Source organism: Aquarana catesbeiana, linkage group LG02 (genome assembly GCF_042186555.1).
Source record: "Aquarana catesbeiana isolate 2022-GZ linkage group LG02, ASM4218655v1, whole genome shotgun sequence".
NCBI classification, from domain to species: Eukaryota; Metazoa; Chordata; class Amphibia; order Anura; family Ranidae; genus Aquarana; species Aquarana catesbeiana.
Genome location: NC_133325.1, coordinates 803912559 through 803930277, shown reverse-complemented (window position 1 = coordinate 803930277; position 17719 = coordinate 803912559). Strand labels below are relative to the sequence as shown.

At 44.9% G+C, this 17719-nt stretch overlaps 1 protein-coding gene across 1 annotated transcript in view; it reads right to left on the bottom strand.

Moving 5' to 3' along the window:
• The window catches only part of LOC141130154 (uncharacterized), a 29816-nt gene extending 12432 nt beyond the window's left edge, over positions 1-17384 (bottom strand). Inside the window, exon 1 of the mRNA XM_073618104.1 lies at positions 17304-17384. Coding sequence (XP_073474205.1) covers positions 17304-17340 — 37 coding nt within the window. The 5' untranslated portion in view covers positions 17341-17384. The remainder of the gene's footprint in view (positions 1-17303) is intronic.
• Positions 17385-17719: the final 335 nt, after the last annotated feature.

Below are 17719 nucleotides of genomic sequence, written 5' to 3'. Positions count from 1 at the left end.
ATGGGCATTGATGAGGCTGCACTGATGAGCACTCATGAGGCTGCATTGATTGGCACTGATGAGGCTGCATTGATGGTCAATGGTGAGGCTGCACTAATGGGCACTGATGAGGCTGCACTGATGGGCACTGATGAGGCTGCAATGATAAGGTGGCACTAATGATCACTGATAGGCACTGATGAGGCAACACTGATGGGCTCTGATAAGCTGCACTGATGGGCACTGATGAGGCTGCAATAATAAGGTGGCACTAATGATCACTGATACTCACTGATGAGGCAACACTGATGGGCTCTGGTAAGCTGCACGGATGGGCACTGATGTGGCTGCGCTGATAAGCTGGCACTGATGGGCACCGATAGGCAGCACTGACAGGCACTGATAGGTGGCACTGATGGGCACTGAAATGCTGTACTGATGGACTCTAATATGTTGCACTGATGGGCACTGCTGTACCATGGCCCTGTTACCTACCGTTGAATTTTTTGCCGTCCCCTGACAACCCCATTTACTCCTTGGATTGCTACCTGAACATGACCTCAGATTGTATTCCGGGCTACTCTGCCCTGACCACAGAGTCGTCTCTTCGTTTGCACCTGTTGGCTACCCTGACTCGAACTATATTCAGACTACACTTGCCCGCTACCTGCCCTGACCTTGGACTGTCCCAGAGTTTCCATTACCAGCCATTGTCTACTACCTGATCAGCCTCAAGACTCTGGTACCCTTCTGTATCTCATTTGTTCAGTCCCAGTGCTATGGTATCCCAAGTACAAGTAGACCTCCTCCCCTGTAGGAAATGAGGGCTGCTAAAGGCAAAAGAAACACCAGCCAACTATATTTCCCAACCTCGACATCAAGTTGTGTGCTACACCCTCGTGTTAAGTAATTGATGAATCTAGAGAAGATTGTACAATCATATTGTAAGATGTGTGGTCATACTGCAATGCTATTTTAATCATGGCTGCTAATTTGGTATCACCTGGTATTACCCCAAAATAATCATGAACTATATCAGTGGTCTTCAAAACTGCGGCCCTTGGGCTGGATATGGCCCTTTGCTTGCTTTTTCTTTGGCCCTTGGGGCACTATTCCTCCCACTGATACGAGACATTATTCTGCCATCTGACACCGACAATGGAGCACCATTTCTCCCACTGACACCACTAATGGGGCACTATCCATCTCTATGATACCAGATGTTTACTCCCACTGATGCCAGGAAAATGTCCACTCCCGTTGGCCACAAAACGAACCATATATCCCTTAATTTTTTTTTTTTGAAAATCTTTTTATTGAGTATAATGCCGCATAAACACGAGCAGACTTTTCGATCGGACTGGTCTGACGGTCTATCCGATGGACTTTCCAAACAAACGGACTTGCCTACACACGATCACACCAAAGTCCGATGGATTCATACGTGATGACATACACCGGACTAAAATAAAGAAGTTAATAGCCAGTAGCCAATAGCTGCCTAAGCATCAGTTTTCGTCCGTCGGACTAGCATATAGATGAGCGGACTTTTCCACCGGACTCGAGTCCATCGGAAAGATTTGAAACATGTTCCAAATCTAAAGTCCGTCAGATTTTCGACCGAAAAAGTCCGCTGCAGGTCCGATGAAGCCCACACACGGTGGAATTGTCCGCCGGACTCGGTCTGTCCGACCAGTCCGGATGAAAAGTCTGCTCGTGTGTACACGGCATTAGACATACAAGCAAACAACAACAGTAAACCTGCCACAGCATTGGGACTAGACCCACACAGGAGTCAGTACCAGCCGGCCATTGGGCTGCTTCCAGCATTAGTGTCATACAGCTGTAGCACGTCTGAAAAAAAAAAAAACAACCTAGTGCTGTATTGGCTCCTACTCAATTAAAGTAGCTCAGGATCAAATCTATCAGTCAAGACCCAAGGGACAATAATAGATATAAAAAAAACCCATATCAGAGATTACATTACCAAAAAAATCAACCAATGTATCAATATCACTTTCTCCCATAGAGTGGTATTATGTACACATTCAATCAGTCTGCGGTTGCCGTGGAGGCCTCAGCTAACAATTTGGCCCACACTCTATCGTATTTTTTGAGGCATCCCCCATTTTGGTAGGTTTCCTTATAGAGTGGTAATTCTTTATTGATATGTGTTTTCCATAACAATAGGGATGGTGGGGCACATTTTTTGCAGCAGAGACTGATCATTTTCCTGGCATAGAAGAGCAGGAGTCCTATGAGGGTTCTCTCTGCTATACTGGAGCTAATTCTTCCACTAAACCTAGAAGGCAGATCTGCGGGGTTGGGGCTATATCCGTTCCTACTACTTCTTGTATTACAGATAGTACTTGTGGCCAGTAGTTTTTAATTGCTGGACAGGACCAGAAGATGTGCATACAATCTCCTGGATCTCCAGTACATCTCCAACCTTCCGAGGACAGGTAGGTTCTCATTTTATGCAATCTATATGGGGTGATATATGCCCGATGTAGTATTTTGTATTGTATGAGATGGTCTCGAAGTGAGACCATGATTTTGAAGGGGAAATCCCACATGTCCTACCAATCCTCGGAGTCTAGTCCCGGGATATCGTGCATCCATCGCTGCCGGAGCTTGGACAGATCTGGAGAGGAAACTCGAGGTCGGTTTCCTGGTGCTTTCACATCTTGTGACCCTCTCCAGATCTGATTGCACTATTTGCGTGTCGTTGGGTATTATTTGGGCTTTAAACGCATGAGAGTTTCATATAGCAAAATAGGTGCGAAGGAGGCACATTGTTGTGGCAATCTAGGTGATTGAAGGAGTGTATGGCGGTGCCGGTGGTGAGGTCAGATATCAGTTTAATACCGCATTTGGCCCATATTTTAGGGTCTGGTAGTGAGCAGAGATGGAGTAAGGTAGGGTTGTTCCATAGGGGGGTGTGCGGGGAGACTGCATTCCGTGGGAACTTCTCAAGTCCCAGTCCCACCCTCCTGGATCTTAGAGTTGTGTGCATGGGGGTGATCAAATCATATGGAGCCTTGGGACCTCGAAGGGGTAAATGTGTTAGGGCTTCCACAGCCTCCAGAACCGCAGCGGGGTTGGACACATCTGGTACTAGCCACCAAACTGCCGTGACCAGCTGGGCTGCCAGAAAATATTTCTGGCAGTCCGGAAATGCCAACCCTCCTGCGACACTGGACGCATCAGTGTGGAGAGTTTAAATCTAGGGGGATTTGGGCCCCAGAGGAAGGAGGAGAAAATTTGGTTCAATTTCGTGAAAAATGAGCAAGGTATCCATTGTGGGGAATTCCGAAATAGGTAGGTAAATTTAGGTATGATTTTCATTTTAATGAAGTTATTGCGGCCTAATAGGGATAGAGGAAGGTTCTCCCAGGCTTTTAGTTTGGCCTTGACTCCTTGGGCCACCGGCTCTAGGTTAAGGGGGATAAAGCTGGATGCGTCTCTCGAGACGCGTACCCCCCAAGCACACCATTTCATCCACCCATTGCATCTGCAGATCTGGCGGGGCTAGTCTTTTTGCCTCAGGGTCAACAGCCAGCAACTGGGATTTTGTCCAGTTCACCGGTAATCCTGTTACCCTGGAGAACCCAGTCAATACTTGCAGTACTCCTCTAAGAGAAGAGTCCTCATCGTTCAGAAAGAGCAGGGGGGGTCGTCTGCATACAGAGCTACCCTCTCCTCAAGAAGAATATCTGTTTAACAATTTTCTGCATAGCAAAACATTATTTAATGTACATTAAACCTTTGTAGACACATCAAATGCTGTGCACACCCAAAAGTTTCCATAGATGTACTTGGAGCCAGAGCTGTGTCTTGGCCTAGGCCGACAAGGCCTAGGCCTAGGGCGGCACTTTGCGGGGGGGCGGCGGCTTTTTGCCCCCCCCCGCACAAACCCCCCCCGCACGAAACCCCCCCCGACCCGTACTCCTCAAGTCCCGCACATGTAAAGCCTACCGCGGCCGGCTCCCTCACAGATATAGCCTCCCGCAGCTTGCCTTGCTATGCATCAACACAGCACTTGCGTGTACTTGGCGGGGGGGGGAGCGTCTGCCGCCCCCTACAATGGACCATGAGTGACCGTCAGTGTCACTGCCTGGCCATACTTGTTGCTCGATGCACTTATTGGCTTAAATGACAAGACGGTGGGGCGGAGCCTAATGCTCCGCCTACCCACCTCCGCGCGGCATCATTACAGGTTCTCGGGGAGGCGGACGGGGACGGGTCTCTCTCTGTAACCACTGCCAGAGCCCAGAGGAGGAGGAGGAGGAGGAGCGAGAGAGAGGAGGACAGCGGCGGGAATGGCTCAGGTAAAGATGACAGAGAGTGAATGGCCCCCAGGTCCTGGATATTTATAACTGAATTGAGTGTCAGCAGTCAGCTTTAGTAAAGCAGCCACTGTGCCCATCAATTGCCACCACTGTCCTATCAAACGCCACCACTGTGCCATCAAACGCCACCACTGTGCCATCAAACGCCACCACTGTTCTATCAAACGCCACCACTGTGCCCATCAATTGCCACCACTGTGCCATCAAACGCTGCCACTGTGCCCATCAATTGCCACCACTGTCCTATCAAACGCCACCACTGTGCCCATCAAACGCCACCACTGTGCCATTAATTGCCACCACTGTCCTATCAAACGCCACCACTATGCCATCAAACGCTGCCACTGTGCCATCAAACGCCACCACTGTCCTATCAAACGCCACCACTGTGCCCATCAATTGCCACCACTGTGCCATCAAACGCCGCCACTGTGCCCATCAATTGCCACCACTGTCCTATCAAACGCCACCACTGTGCCATCAAACGCCACCACTGTCCTATCAAACGCCACCACTGTGCCCATCAATTGCCACCACTGTGCCATCAAACGCCGCCACTGTGCCCATCAATTGCCACCACTGTGCTCATCAATTGCCACCACTGTGCCATCAAACGCCGCCACTGTGCCCATCAATTGCCACCACTGTCCTATCAAACGCCGCCACTGTGCCCAACAATTGCCACCACTGTCCTATCAAACGCCACCACTGTGCCCATCAATTGCCACCACTGTGCCATCAAACACCGCCACTGTGCCCATCAATTGCCACCACTGTGCTCATCAATTGCCACCACTGTGCCATCAAACGCCGCCACTGTGCCCATCAATTGCCACCACTGTCCTATCAAACGCCGCCACTGTGCCCATCAATTGCCACCACTGTCCTATCAAACGCCACCACTGTGCCATCAAACGCCGCCACTGTGCCCATCAATTTCCACCACTGTGCCATCAAACGCCGCCACTGTGCCCATCAATTGCCACCACTGTCCTATCAAACGCCACCACTGTGCCCATCAATTGCCACCACTGTGCCATCAAATGCCGCCACTGTGCCCATCAATTGCCACCACTGTGCCATCAAACGCTGCCACTGTGCCCATCAATTGCCACCACTGTCCTATCAAACGCCATCACCGTGCCCATCAATTGCCACCACTGTGCCATCAATTGCCGCCACTGTGCTATCAAACGCAGCCACTGTGCCCATCAATTGCCACCACTGTGCCATGTGCTATGTGCCCTGATGTGCCCTGTGCCCCGATGTGCCCTGATGTGCCCTGATGTGCTATGTGCCCTGATGTTCTATGTGCCCTGATGTGCCCTGATGTGCCCCAATGTGCCCTGATGTGCCCTGATGTGCTATGTGCCCCGATGTGCTATGTGCCCTGATGTGCTATGTGCCCTGTGCCCTGATGTGCTATGTGCCCTGATGTGCCCCATGCCCTGATGTGCTATGTGCCCTGATGTGCCCTGTTCCCTGATGTGCCCTGTTCCCTGATGTGCTATGTGCCCTGATGTGCTATTTGCCCTGATGTGTCCCGTTACCCGATGTGCTATGTGCCTTGATGTGCTATGTGCCCTGATGTATAGATAAATAGAAAACAGCGCTCGCAAAAAATAAAAATAAATTACATATATACCATCTAACGTGTTGCAGCTGCTGGATACAAGTGCTGGGACTTTGGTTGGAAATATAAACAAAAACCTGCGCTGGCAACTTCTACAATAAATATATAAATATAAAAAATATATATACAAAAATACGAAGAAATGTGTATAATTGGCGATAATGCCGCTGAAAGCAGTGCGACTGAAATAGATATGGTGTCGCTACGCTAATGCGATTAATCAAAAAATGTGACAAATTGGTTGTTGTTGTTATTCGTGACCAAAAATAAATAAATGCATAGAACCTCCAAAGATATAAATACTACGTATCCCTAAGTGAAAAGTATAAAATGAATAAAGAATATAGAGAAATTAAATAATAACTTCCAAACTGTTTGCGGAGAGTCCTTTGGAAAAAGGTATTCCTTCACAGAATAGATCAGCAGACTTCAATCTTCCCATCCGCAAACTATGTTAGACATAGAGATTGAGCAAGGCTTGTACTGCTGATACTATAGCGGGACCTTGGGAGCCACGGACCTCACATTCCACCCAAAAAATGAAAGGAAATGCATATAGTGTAAATCCTATAACACCACAAGATCACCTGCGCATAACAACGCTACTCACGGAACGAACATGCAGAGCAGGCATTCAGATATTCAAAGTCTTTGATAACGCCCTGGGGGAGGGGCGAAACGCGTTGACGCAACATCCGGCTTACGCCTGAGAATCAGTGACATTACTTCCTGTAGTCGGTGGAACGCACGCTGTTCAGTGGCGAACACTGACTGAATATCTGAATGCCTGCTCTGCATGTTCGTTCCGTGAGTAGCGTTGTTATGCGCAGGTGATCTTGTGGTGTTATAGGATTTACACTATATGCATTTCCTTTCATTTTTTGGGTGGAATATGAGGTCCGTGGCTCCCAAGGTCCTGCTATAGTATCAGCAGTACAAGCCTTGCTCAATCTCTATGTCTAACATAGTTTGCGGATGGGAAGATTGAAGTCTGCTGATCTATTCTGTGAAGGAATACCTTTTTCCAAAGGACTCTCCGCAAACAGTTTGGAAGTTATTATTTAATTTCTATATATTCTTTATTCATTTTATACTTTTCACTTAGGGATACGTAGTATTTATATCTTTGGAGGTTCTATGCATTTATTTATTTTTGGTCACGAATAACAACAACAACCAATTAGTCACATTTTTTGATTAATCGCATTAGCGTAGCGACACCATATCTATTTCAGTCGCAATGCTTTCAGCGGCATTATCGCCAATTATACACATTTCTTCGTATTTTTGTATATATATTTTTTATATTTATATTTTTATTGTAGAAGTTGCCAGCGCAGGTTTTTGTTTATATGTGCCCTGATGTGCCCTGATGTGCTATGTGCCCTGATGTGCTATGTGCCCTGTGCCCTGATGTGCCCCATTCCCTGATGTGCCCCATTCCCTGATGTGCCCTGATGTACCCTGATGTGCTATGTGCCCCGATGTTCTATGTGCCCTTATGTGCCATGTGCCCTGATGTGCTATGTGCCCTGATGTTCTATGTGCCCTGATGTTCTATGTGCCCTGATGTTCCCTGATGTGCTATGTGCCCCGATGTGCCCTGATGTGCTATGTGCCCTGATGTGCCCCAATGTGCCCTGATGTGCCCTGATATGCTATGTGCCCTGGTGTGCTATGTGCCATGTGCCCTGATGTGCCCTGATGTGCTATGTGCCCTGATGTTCTATGTGCCCTGATGTGCCCCAATGTGCCCTGATGTGCTATGTGCCACGTGCCCTGATGTGTTGTGCCCTGATGTGCTGGGCTCTGTACCGTGCCCTGATGTGCACTGTACCCTGATGTGTTGTGCCCTGGGCCGGTCTGGATGAAGTCCAGGGCCACATTTTTGTCTCAGTCCAGCCCTGGCTCCCAACTGTCCCTGATTTGGAGCAATGTCCCTCTGTCCTCCTCATTTGTCCCTCATTTTGATCTGATCTCTATAATTGTATATAAAATGCACTTTTTATCATTCAGAAAGTGTTTCCATGTGCTGATAGGTATCCCTCATTCCTATCGTAAAAAGTTGGGAGGTATGCCTTCCCTACTGACAGAACAGCGATATGCTGAAGACATAGGCAGACCGTTGTTCTGCTTCTCTCCTGAGCGATCGGTGGGCCCGGCGGACATTGAGTTCACCAGAACCGCTGATTGGCTCCCGTTGTGCTCAATCACAGTGGGAGCGGGTTGCCAGGGCCACGCGTGTCTGCTTCCCAGACCCAGAAGTGCAGAATCACGTACAGGTATTTATGTACAGTATCTGTCAGCAAGTGGTTAACTTAGGGCTCTTTCACACGGGGCGGATCAGTGGTGATCCGCCCCGTGAACACCCGCTTGCTCAGTGGGGATTGCTCCGCCGATCCCCGCTGAGCAGGAAAATGACAGCAGCGACGGACCTGTCAGAGCGCCGCTCTCCCCTATGGGGGATCGGATGATGACCGGATCGGAGCTGGTCGGATGTCAGCGGACATGTCACCGCTGACATCCGACGCTCCATAGGGATACATGTATGTCCGTTTTTCATCCGAAAACGGAAGGATGAAACACGGACATACGGATCCCCCGTGTGAAAGAGCCCTAAAACAAATTCCCACATAATATTACGTATTAGCTAAGATCAGTAGTATATTTCTTCTCTACAGCATACTGTACAATGTGCAATGCATATTATAATGCGAAAACTCGATATGATCTCAAAACTGAATTTCTCATTGTTAATTCTTGTAGTTATTAAATGTTTTATAATATGCATATTTTTATTGTGTGTATATGTATATATATATATATATATATATATATATATATATATATATATATATATATATATATATATATTCTTTATCTTAATGCATACTATGTATACTATGCAAGTATGCATACTATACGGCTGTCCAAGACTCTCCCTCCTGATTGGCTGAGACACAGTAGTGGTGGCTCCTGCTGCTGTCAAAGTCAGCCAGCCAATCAAGAGAGAGAGGAGGCAGGGCCGGGCCATGGCTCCATGTCTGAATGGACACAGGGAGCTGTGACTCGGCTTGAGTGCCCCCATAGCAACCTGGTTGGGGGCACCCAGCAGGAGGGAGGGGCCAGGAGCACAGAAGAAGGACCCAAGAAGAGGAGGATCCGGGCTGCTCTGTGCAGGAAAGTATAACATGTTTGTTATTTTTATGGAAAAAAAAAACAAGACTTTACAATCACTTTAAGGCTTGGTTGTGACTTGCTGTCACAGCCATAAGAAGCTCTGGGCATCTGTACATGCTGAGATCTCACTGATCTCAGCATGTACAGTCTGTCTGAGAGTTTTAGGCAGGCTGTAGGTGTTTATTTATACTTTACCACGCTTAGTGGTTGGCTAACAATATATTGATAGTAGCTATATGGTACCACCCATGTCTGTGTTTCTTTTTATATGTAGATGAGAGCTACGCAGGTATCTTGCCTGGAAAAAAAGAGTGATCCTGTCACCATTAGTGGCTTGCTGTGTAGTTGGGCCTTAACAGCCATGAGTGATGGGAGAAAAAGGCTAAGCGGAGCAGAGTACAGAAAAAATGCAAAAATTAGGCGTGACAAACAAACCAAGGAGATTAAACAGACAGGAAAAATTGATCTATTTTTCACAAAACCTATGACTCCTTCTAGTACTGAGCAGGGTGAGGAGGTGGAGGAAGAGGTAACTGATGATGTAGTAGCTACATGCAGTTATGATACTTCAGAAGCAACCAGCAGTATTATCAGTGAAACTGAGGCTTATGAATCTGGTGCAGAACGACCTTCAAGTTCAAAAGAACTTGATGATCCTGTTGTACTATTAGGCGTGAGCTCTGATCCTGCTGAATGGGTTCTAAATGATTCTACCCGAGACCATGTGGCTAAACATGGAATAATACAAAATGAGAATCTGTACTTCACACAGTCTAGAAGGCTCTATGCTGACAAAGCTCGGGTGCTAACTAAACACCTGTTTCAAAAAAACTATTTTAATGGAGAGAAACAACAAAGGAGCTATTTGGTTTACTCCCAAAGCAAAGGAGTAGTGTTTTGTGCTCCATGCCGCTTGTTTGGTGGCAAATCCCAGTTGGCAGAGAGTGGTTTCAATGACTGGAAAAATGGCACAGCACGATTAAATGAACATGAGCATTCAGCTGAACACAAATCCTGCGTGCTCGCTTTAAAATCAAGAACATGTATATCGGGGAGAATTGATGAGAGACTTACAAAACAGCTCTCTGATGAAATCCAATATTGGAGAAATGTTTTAAAAAGGGTTGTTGCTGCCGTTAAGGCACTTGGCATTCGAGGGCTTGCTTTCAGAGGCAAAGATGACCATTTTGGTTCCACACACAACGGAAACTATATGATGATGTTTGAATTTCTTTCAGAATTCGACCCATTTATAGCCGAACATATTGCCCGTTATGGCAATGCAGGAAAAGGAGTCACATCCTATCTCTCATTTGCTACATGTGAGCAGTTCATTCAGCTAATGGCTGATAATGTTACAAAGCAGATAGTTCAAGAGGCAAAGACTGCAAAGTATTTTTCTATCAGTATCGATTCAACACCTGATAGCTCCCACACGGATCAGCTGGCCTTCATCTTAAGGTATGTCAAGGAAGATGGTTTACCCATTGAGCGCTTTCTACGCTTCATTCCAAATCCTGGACATAAATCGGAACAATTGGCTGAAGTGGTCCTTGCCACCCTTAAGTCATATGGCCTTGATATTGCCAATTGTCGTGGTCAGTCATATGACAACGCAAGCAATATGTCGGGTCATTATACAGGCTTGCAGGCCAGAATTCTTGAAAGAAACCCACTTGCTGTGTACATTCCATCCTCTGCACACTCTTTAAACCTAGTAGGAAAGCACGCTGCTGAAAGTTGCAAAGAAGCCTGTGCATTCTTTTGTCTCCTACAGTACCTTTATACCTTTTTTACTTCTTCTACTCACAGATGGGAGATTTTACAAGAGCATTTGTCATCTGTGCCTAACACTCTAGCTTTAAAGAGACTATCTGACACACGGTGGTCAGCCAGAGAAGATGCCTGTCAAAGCTTAAATCGGAACTGGACTCAAGTAATCCAAGCTTTAACAACAATTAAGGAAAATACAGCAGAGTCACCAGGAACGTGCAAGGAAGCAGAAGGTCTACTGAATAAGCTGTAACATCTGGAGACTGCACTTATGAGTGGTTTGTGGGGTACTATCCTCGAAAGGTTTGGTGCAGTTAGCAAAAAAATCCAAAGTATTGCCATTGATGTTGGAATTGTGGTGGAGCTATATGAGTCACTGATCCAATTTGTTCGAGACACCAGAGAAATATTCCTTACTTACGAAGCTACAGCAATAGAAAAATCAAGTGTGAAGGATTATGAGGTTAAAAGGAAAGGTATTCAAGCGAGGAAAAGCTCAGCAACTTCCGGCAAGACGCAAGAAGAGGAAGCTCAAGAAAAGTTCCGGATCAACACCTTTTATGTCATTTGTGACAACTTGGTTGCTGAACTTGAGAGAAGAAAAACTGCATACGACTCTTTCTTTGGAAAGTTTAAATTTATTACGGACCTCACAAAAATTGAGCCATCAGCAATATTAAAAAATGCTACAGAGCTTTGTACTTCTTACAGCAAAGACTTGGAACAGGAGTGCTTTTTTGATGAGTGCCTCCACTTTCGTTCCTATCTCCTAAGTTCTGCTGTAGAACATACCTCTGTTCTAGATATGTCCCAAGTGATAAGAGAGAGAGAATTGCAAAGTATTTATCCAAATGTGGACATTGCTCTCAGAATCAAACCACAAAAACTATGCGCTTAGGACATAAAGCAGAAATAGGAGAAAGGGGGGGGGGGGGGGGGGGGGGAAGACGATAAGATAAAGGGAGGGGGGAGAGATGGGAGAAAGGAAAGAGAATAGAAGGTATGCTGCCTCCCCAAGTTGAGCCCTCAAAGAGAACTAACATGTAATGAATAGTTAATGGGGATATGGCGCTCCCTTGTGGGCTATGCAAATTCCAATGACATAAACAGTGACTATATAAATAAATAGTGATCCAAACCCAAACGATGAGAACTGTGAAATCCTTAGTGGGTGAAACTCATAATAGATCATAAAAAATTATTTGTGGAAGTATACGTGTACGTGTTGGCAAACCTTAGTTTTAAAAAAGAAGAAAACTACTACAGTGCTGCTGCTATGCAGCTAATTAAAAATACCAACTTCTATATATGCAAAATTCGTGGCATGTGTATGTAGACCAGTGCAAGAATGAGCATATGACAGTGCAATATATGTAATATGACAGTGCAATAATGCACCTACATATATATTTGACCGTACACTCCTACTTTTAAATCTGCAATACAGTGCAGTATAGTGCAATCAAGTCCAACAAGACTCTAAATGACCAGTGCAAAAACAAGTGTATAACAATGCAGTATGACAGTGCAATCCCACACATACGTGTATATGTACCCAACAATCCAACTTATAAATGTTCAATAAAGTGCAATATGTGCAATCAAGTCCAGCAAGACTCTAGATGACATCAAAATTTCAAATTAAGCAAAAAAGAGAGAAAAAGAGTCTGTCTCAAATAGTGCATTCCAATTTTGAATGGCAGCAAAAAAGTTCCAACAGCTTAGTGACTTTTGGTGCCCACAGAGGTAGATCCGTGACTTCTGTGCTCCCCTTTGGCTCCCCACTCACCAGCTTCCACTACCCCTGCAGGGGTGATAGACAATCTAGGATCCCAGAACCGTCCTCTTATTCGGTATCCCGTGGTGCTGCGGTGGAATGGCCTCTCTCCCAGGAGTTCCGGATTACCATTTCATACGATATCCCGGATGGGGATCAGCAACTTTGCAGAACAAGCTGATGTTAGGCTGAATGACCACAGTTGCAGGCAGAACATTTAAGCATGCCCCTTTATCTCCCCAGTGGCTGGGGAGATAAAGGGGCATGCTTAAATGTTCTGCCTGCAACTGTGGTCATTCAGCCTAACATCAGCTTGTTCTGCAAAGTTGCTGATCCCCATCCGGGATATCGTATGAAATGGTAATCCGGAACTCCTGAGAGAGAGGCCATTCCACCGCAGCACCACGGGATACCGAATAAGAGGACGGTTCTGGGATCCTAGATTGTCTATCACCCCTGCAGGGGTAGTGGAAGCTGGTGAGTGGGGAGCCAAAGGGGAGCACAGAAGTCACGGATCTACCTCTGTGGGCACCAAAAGTCACTAAGCTGTTGGAACTTTTTTGCTGCCATTCAAAATTGGAATGCACTATTTGAGACAGACTCTTTTTCTCTCTTTTTTGCTTAATTTGAAATTTTGATGTCATCTAGAGTCTTGCTGGACTTGATTGCACATATTGCACTTTATTGAACATTTATAAGTTGGATTGTTGGGTACATATACACGTATGTGTGGGATTGCACTGTCATACTGCATTGTTATACACTTGTTTTTGCACTGGTCATTTAGAGTCTTGTTGGACTTGATTGCACTATACTGCACTGTATTGCAGATTTAAAAGTAGGAGTGTACGGTCAAATATATATGTAGGTGCATTATTGCACTGTCATATTACATATATTGCACTGTCATATGCTCATTCTTGCACTGGTCTACATACACATGCCACGAATTTTGCATATATAGAAGTTGGTATTTTTAATTAGCTGCATAGCAGCAGCACTGTAGTAGTTTTCTTCTTTTTTAAAACTAAGGTTTGCCAACACGTACACGTATACTTCCACAAATAATTTTTTATGATCTATTATGAGTTTCACCCACTAAGGATTTCACAGTTCTCATCGTTTGGGTTTGGATCACTATTTATTTATATAGTCACTGTTTATGTCATTGGAATTTGCATAGCCCACAAGGGAGCGCCATATCCCCATTAACTATTCATTGCTCTCAGAATGTTTTTATGCACAGCAGCAACTAACTGCTCAGCTGAGCGTTCTTTCTCAACTTTGAAACGTGTAAAGAACTATTTGCGATCCAGAATGGGAGAGGAAAGATTGAACTCACTGGCTGTGTTGGCAATTGAGTGAGAACTCACAAAATCTTTGGACTACGATGAGCTTATCAACAGCTTTGCCACACAGAGAGTTCGGCGAAAGCCACTTTAGTTTGATTTTGGCATCCTCTGATTCAACAATTTGCACTTATTTCAGTTTAAAATAGTTCTATATTAGTTTAAAGTTACATACGTTATTAAAAACATCATCATGCCAGTTTCATGATGGATTGATTGCAATTTGCACTTATTTCAGTTTATATCTATATTTTAGGTTAATTAAAGTTATCTAAGTTATTAAAAACATCATCATCTCAGTTTCATGATGGAGTGATTGATGCAAGTATGGAGTGAATGGTGTGTGATTTTTTTGTGCTAATACAGAGAGGAAGAGGTGGAGCTCTAAAAAGAAAAGGTGGAGCCTAAAGAGGAAGGGGTGTGGTTTACAGATGACAGGGCGTGTCTTAAATAGGAAGGGGTGTGTCCTTGACAGGAAGGGTGGGTCGTATTTAAATTAGGGGTGCATGAGTTTAGTCAGGCCTAGGGCAGCACAAAACCTAAATACACCACTGCTTGGAGCGTATGTACTACAACCGTGCCTTCTGCCCCACTGCTGCCACCTCCTTTTATTTGCCAGCTACTCCTAGCTGTCCAAAAAAGACAATCTGACACAGTGTTTATAAACATTGATCAGACAGGAGATAGAGAGATACAAAGTAACATTGTTTATAAACATTGATCAGACGGGAGATAGAGAGATACAAAATAACATTGTTTATAAACATTGATCAGACAGGAGATAGAGAGATACAAAGTAACATTGTTTACAAACATTAATCAGACGGGAGATAGAGAGATACAAAGTAACATTGTTTATAAACATTGATCACACAGGAGATAGAGAGATACAATGTAACATTGTTTATAAACATTAATCACACAGGAGATAGAGAGATACAAAGTAACATTGTTTATAAATATTGATCAGACAGGAGACAGAGAGATACAATGTAACATTGTTTATAAACATTGATCACACTGGAGATATGCCCCGTACACACGGTCAGATTTTCCGACGGAAAATGTGTGATAGGACCTTGTTGTCGGAAATTCCGACCGTGTGTAGGCTCCATCACACATTTTGCATCGGATTTTCCGACCCACAAAGTTTGAGAGCAGGATATAAAATTTTCCGACAACAAAAACCATTGCCGGAAATTCCGATCGTGTGTACACAAATCCGACGGACAAAGTGCCACGCATGCTCAGAATAAATAAAGGGATGAAAGCTATTGGCCACTGCCCCGTTTATAGTCCCGACGTACATGTTTTACGTCACCGCGTTCAGAACGATCGGATTTTCCGACAACTTTGTGTGACCGTGTGTATGCAAGACAAGTTTGAGCCAACATCCGTCGGACAAATCCTAGGATTTTGTTGTCGGAATGTCCGAACAAAGTCCGACCGTGTGTACGGGGCAATAGAGAGATACAAAGTAACATTGTTTAAAACCATTGATCACGCAGGAGCTAGAGAGATACAAAGTAACATTGTTTATAAATATTGATCAGACAGGAGACAGAGAGATACATTATAACATTGTTTATAAACATTGATCAGACAGGAGATACAGAGATACAAAGTAACATTGTTACTTTTGTATTAACTCCATTTCATTCATCTTCAGATTAAAGGGATGAGCTTCCATCTGCATAGGATAACAGTATCAATGTATTAGGCTAGTTTTACACCTGTGCGGGTTCAGGAATGCATGAAAATCGCACGCTTTCCCGCATTTGCATGCAGCTGCACACAAAAATGCACTGCTTTTAGGAAAACACAAGGGTATGCTGTTACCTATTAATGGCACCCCCATCACAATGGAAGATGCAGTGCAGTTTCCTATGTACAGAAACTCATGGTACCATGTGTGGCCAATCACCATGTTGTGCCAAATCACCAAAATGCCAAAGCATTTAATGTAAGGCAGCATTTTATTAAAGTTGCAGGGACCTTTCTGCTGCAGGGAACGCAGGTACAGCAGCCCGATCAAATGAATGGACTGCTGTGCCAATGCAAATGCGGCATGCAGAACTGCGGAGATGTGAGCCTTATTATTGGATGCATTGATACCTATGGCTGTTATTGGGACGTGTACGTGGCTGGCTGTGGCTTCTGAGGCCATACAATTTAATGACAGGTTGGAGGCAATCACAGTCATTTGTGTCTGTCTGCACAGCCGGTGGTTGCTTGCACACAGCCGCAGGTAAGGACAGTCATGGATGTCTGTAGTGTATAGAACAATCCTGTCCTGTACATACCTCCCGTATAGAATAATCCCGTCCTGTACATACCTCCCCTATAGAATAATCCCATCCTGTACATACCTCCTGTATAGAACAATCCCATCCTGTACATACCTCCCCTATAGAATAATCACATCCTGTACATACCTCCCCTATAGAACAATCCTGTCCTGTACATACCTCCCCTATAGAATAATCCTGTCCTGTACATACCTCCTGTATAGAACAATCCCATCCTATACATACCTCCTGTATAGAACAATCCCGTCCTGTACATACCTCCCCTATAGAACAATACTGTCCTGTACATACCTCCCCTATAGAATAATCCTGTCCTGTACATACCTCCTGTATAGAACAATCCCATCCTGTACATACCTCCTGTATAGAACAATCCCGTCCTGTACATACCTCCCCTATAGAACAATCCCATCCTGTACATACCTCCCCTATAGAATAATCCTGTCCTGTACATACCTCCTGTATAGAACAATCCCGTCCTGTACATACCTCCCCTATAGAACAATCCCATCCTGTACATACCTCCCCTATAGAACAATCCCGTCCTGTACATACCTCCCCTATAGAATAATCACATCCTGTACATACCTCCCCTATAGAACAATCCTGTCCTGTACATACCTCCCCTATAGAATAATCCTGTCCTGTACATACCTCCTGTATAGAACAATCCCATCCTGTACATACCTCCTGTATAGAACAATCCCATCCTGTACATACCTCCCCTATAGAACAATCCCATCCTGTACATACCTCCCCTATAGAATAATCCCGTCCTGTACATACCTCCTGTATAGAACAATCCCATCCTGTACATACCTCCCCTATAGAACAATCCCATCCTGTACATACCTCCCCTATAGAATAATCCCGTCCTGTACATACCTCTCCTATAGAATAATCCCATCCTGTACATACCTCCCCTATAGAATAATCCCATCCTGTACATACCTCCTGTCACCAGCAGAAGGAGAAGCAGGAGGTCCATGGTGTCCTCAGAGACGTAACATCTAGAAGATGAAGCCGGTAATGACTAAGAATATCAGAAAGTCAATATATAGGACAGGAAGTCGCACGTTCTTAAGTGGAGAGAAGACCTGATGAGAACTTTCAGTTTCCTTTATGACCTGACAATGAGGGTGAGGGGAGGCAAGATCGCCCAAATGTAATCAATGTATGTGACACTCTAATGCAAAGCAGGTGAGACAGGAAAACATTTTTTGGTACTGCATACTAATATGAACATTCAGCCTAGGTTCTGTGATGCGGCACATCGCATGTGATTCACACAGAAATCGCACCGCATTCCCATGCAGATCACATCAATGTCTGTGCATTCTGAACCATTCATTCTGTATGGTTCAAAT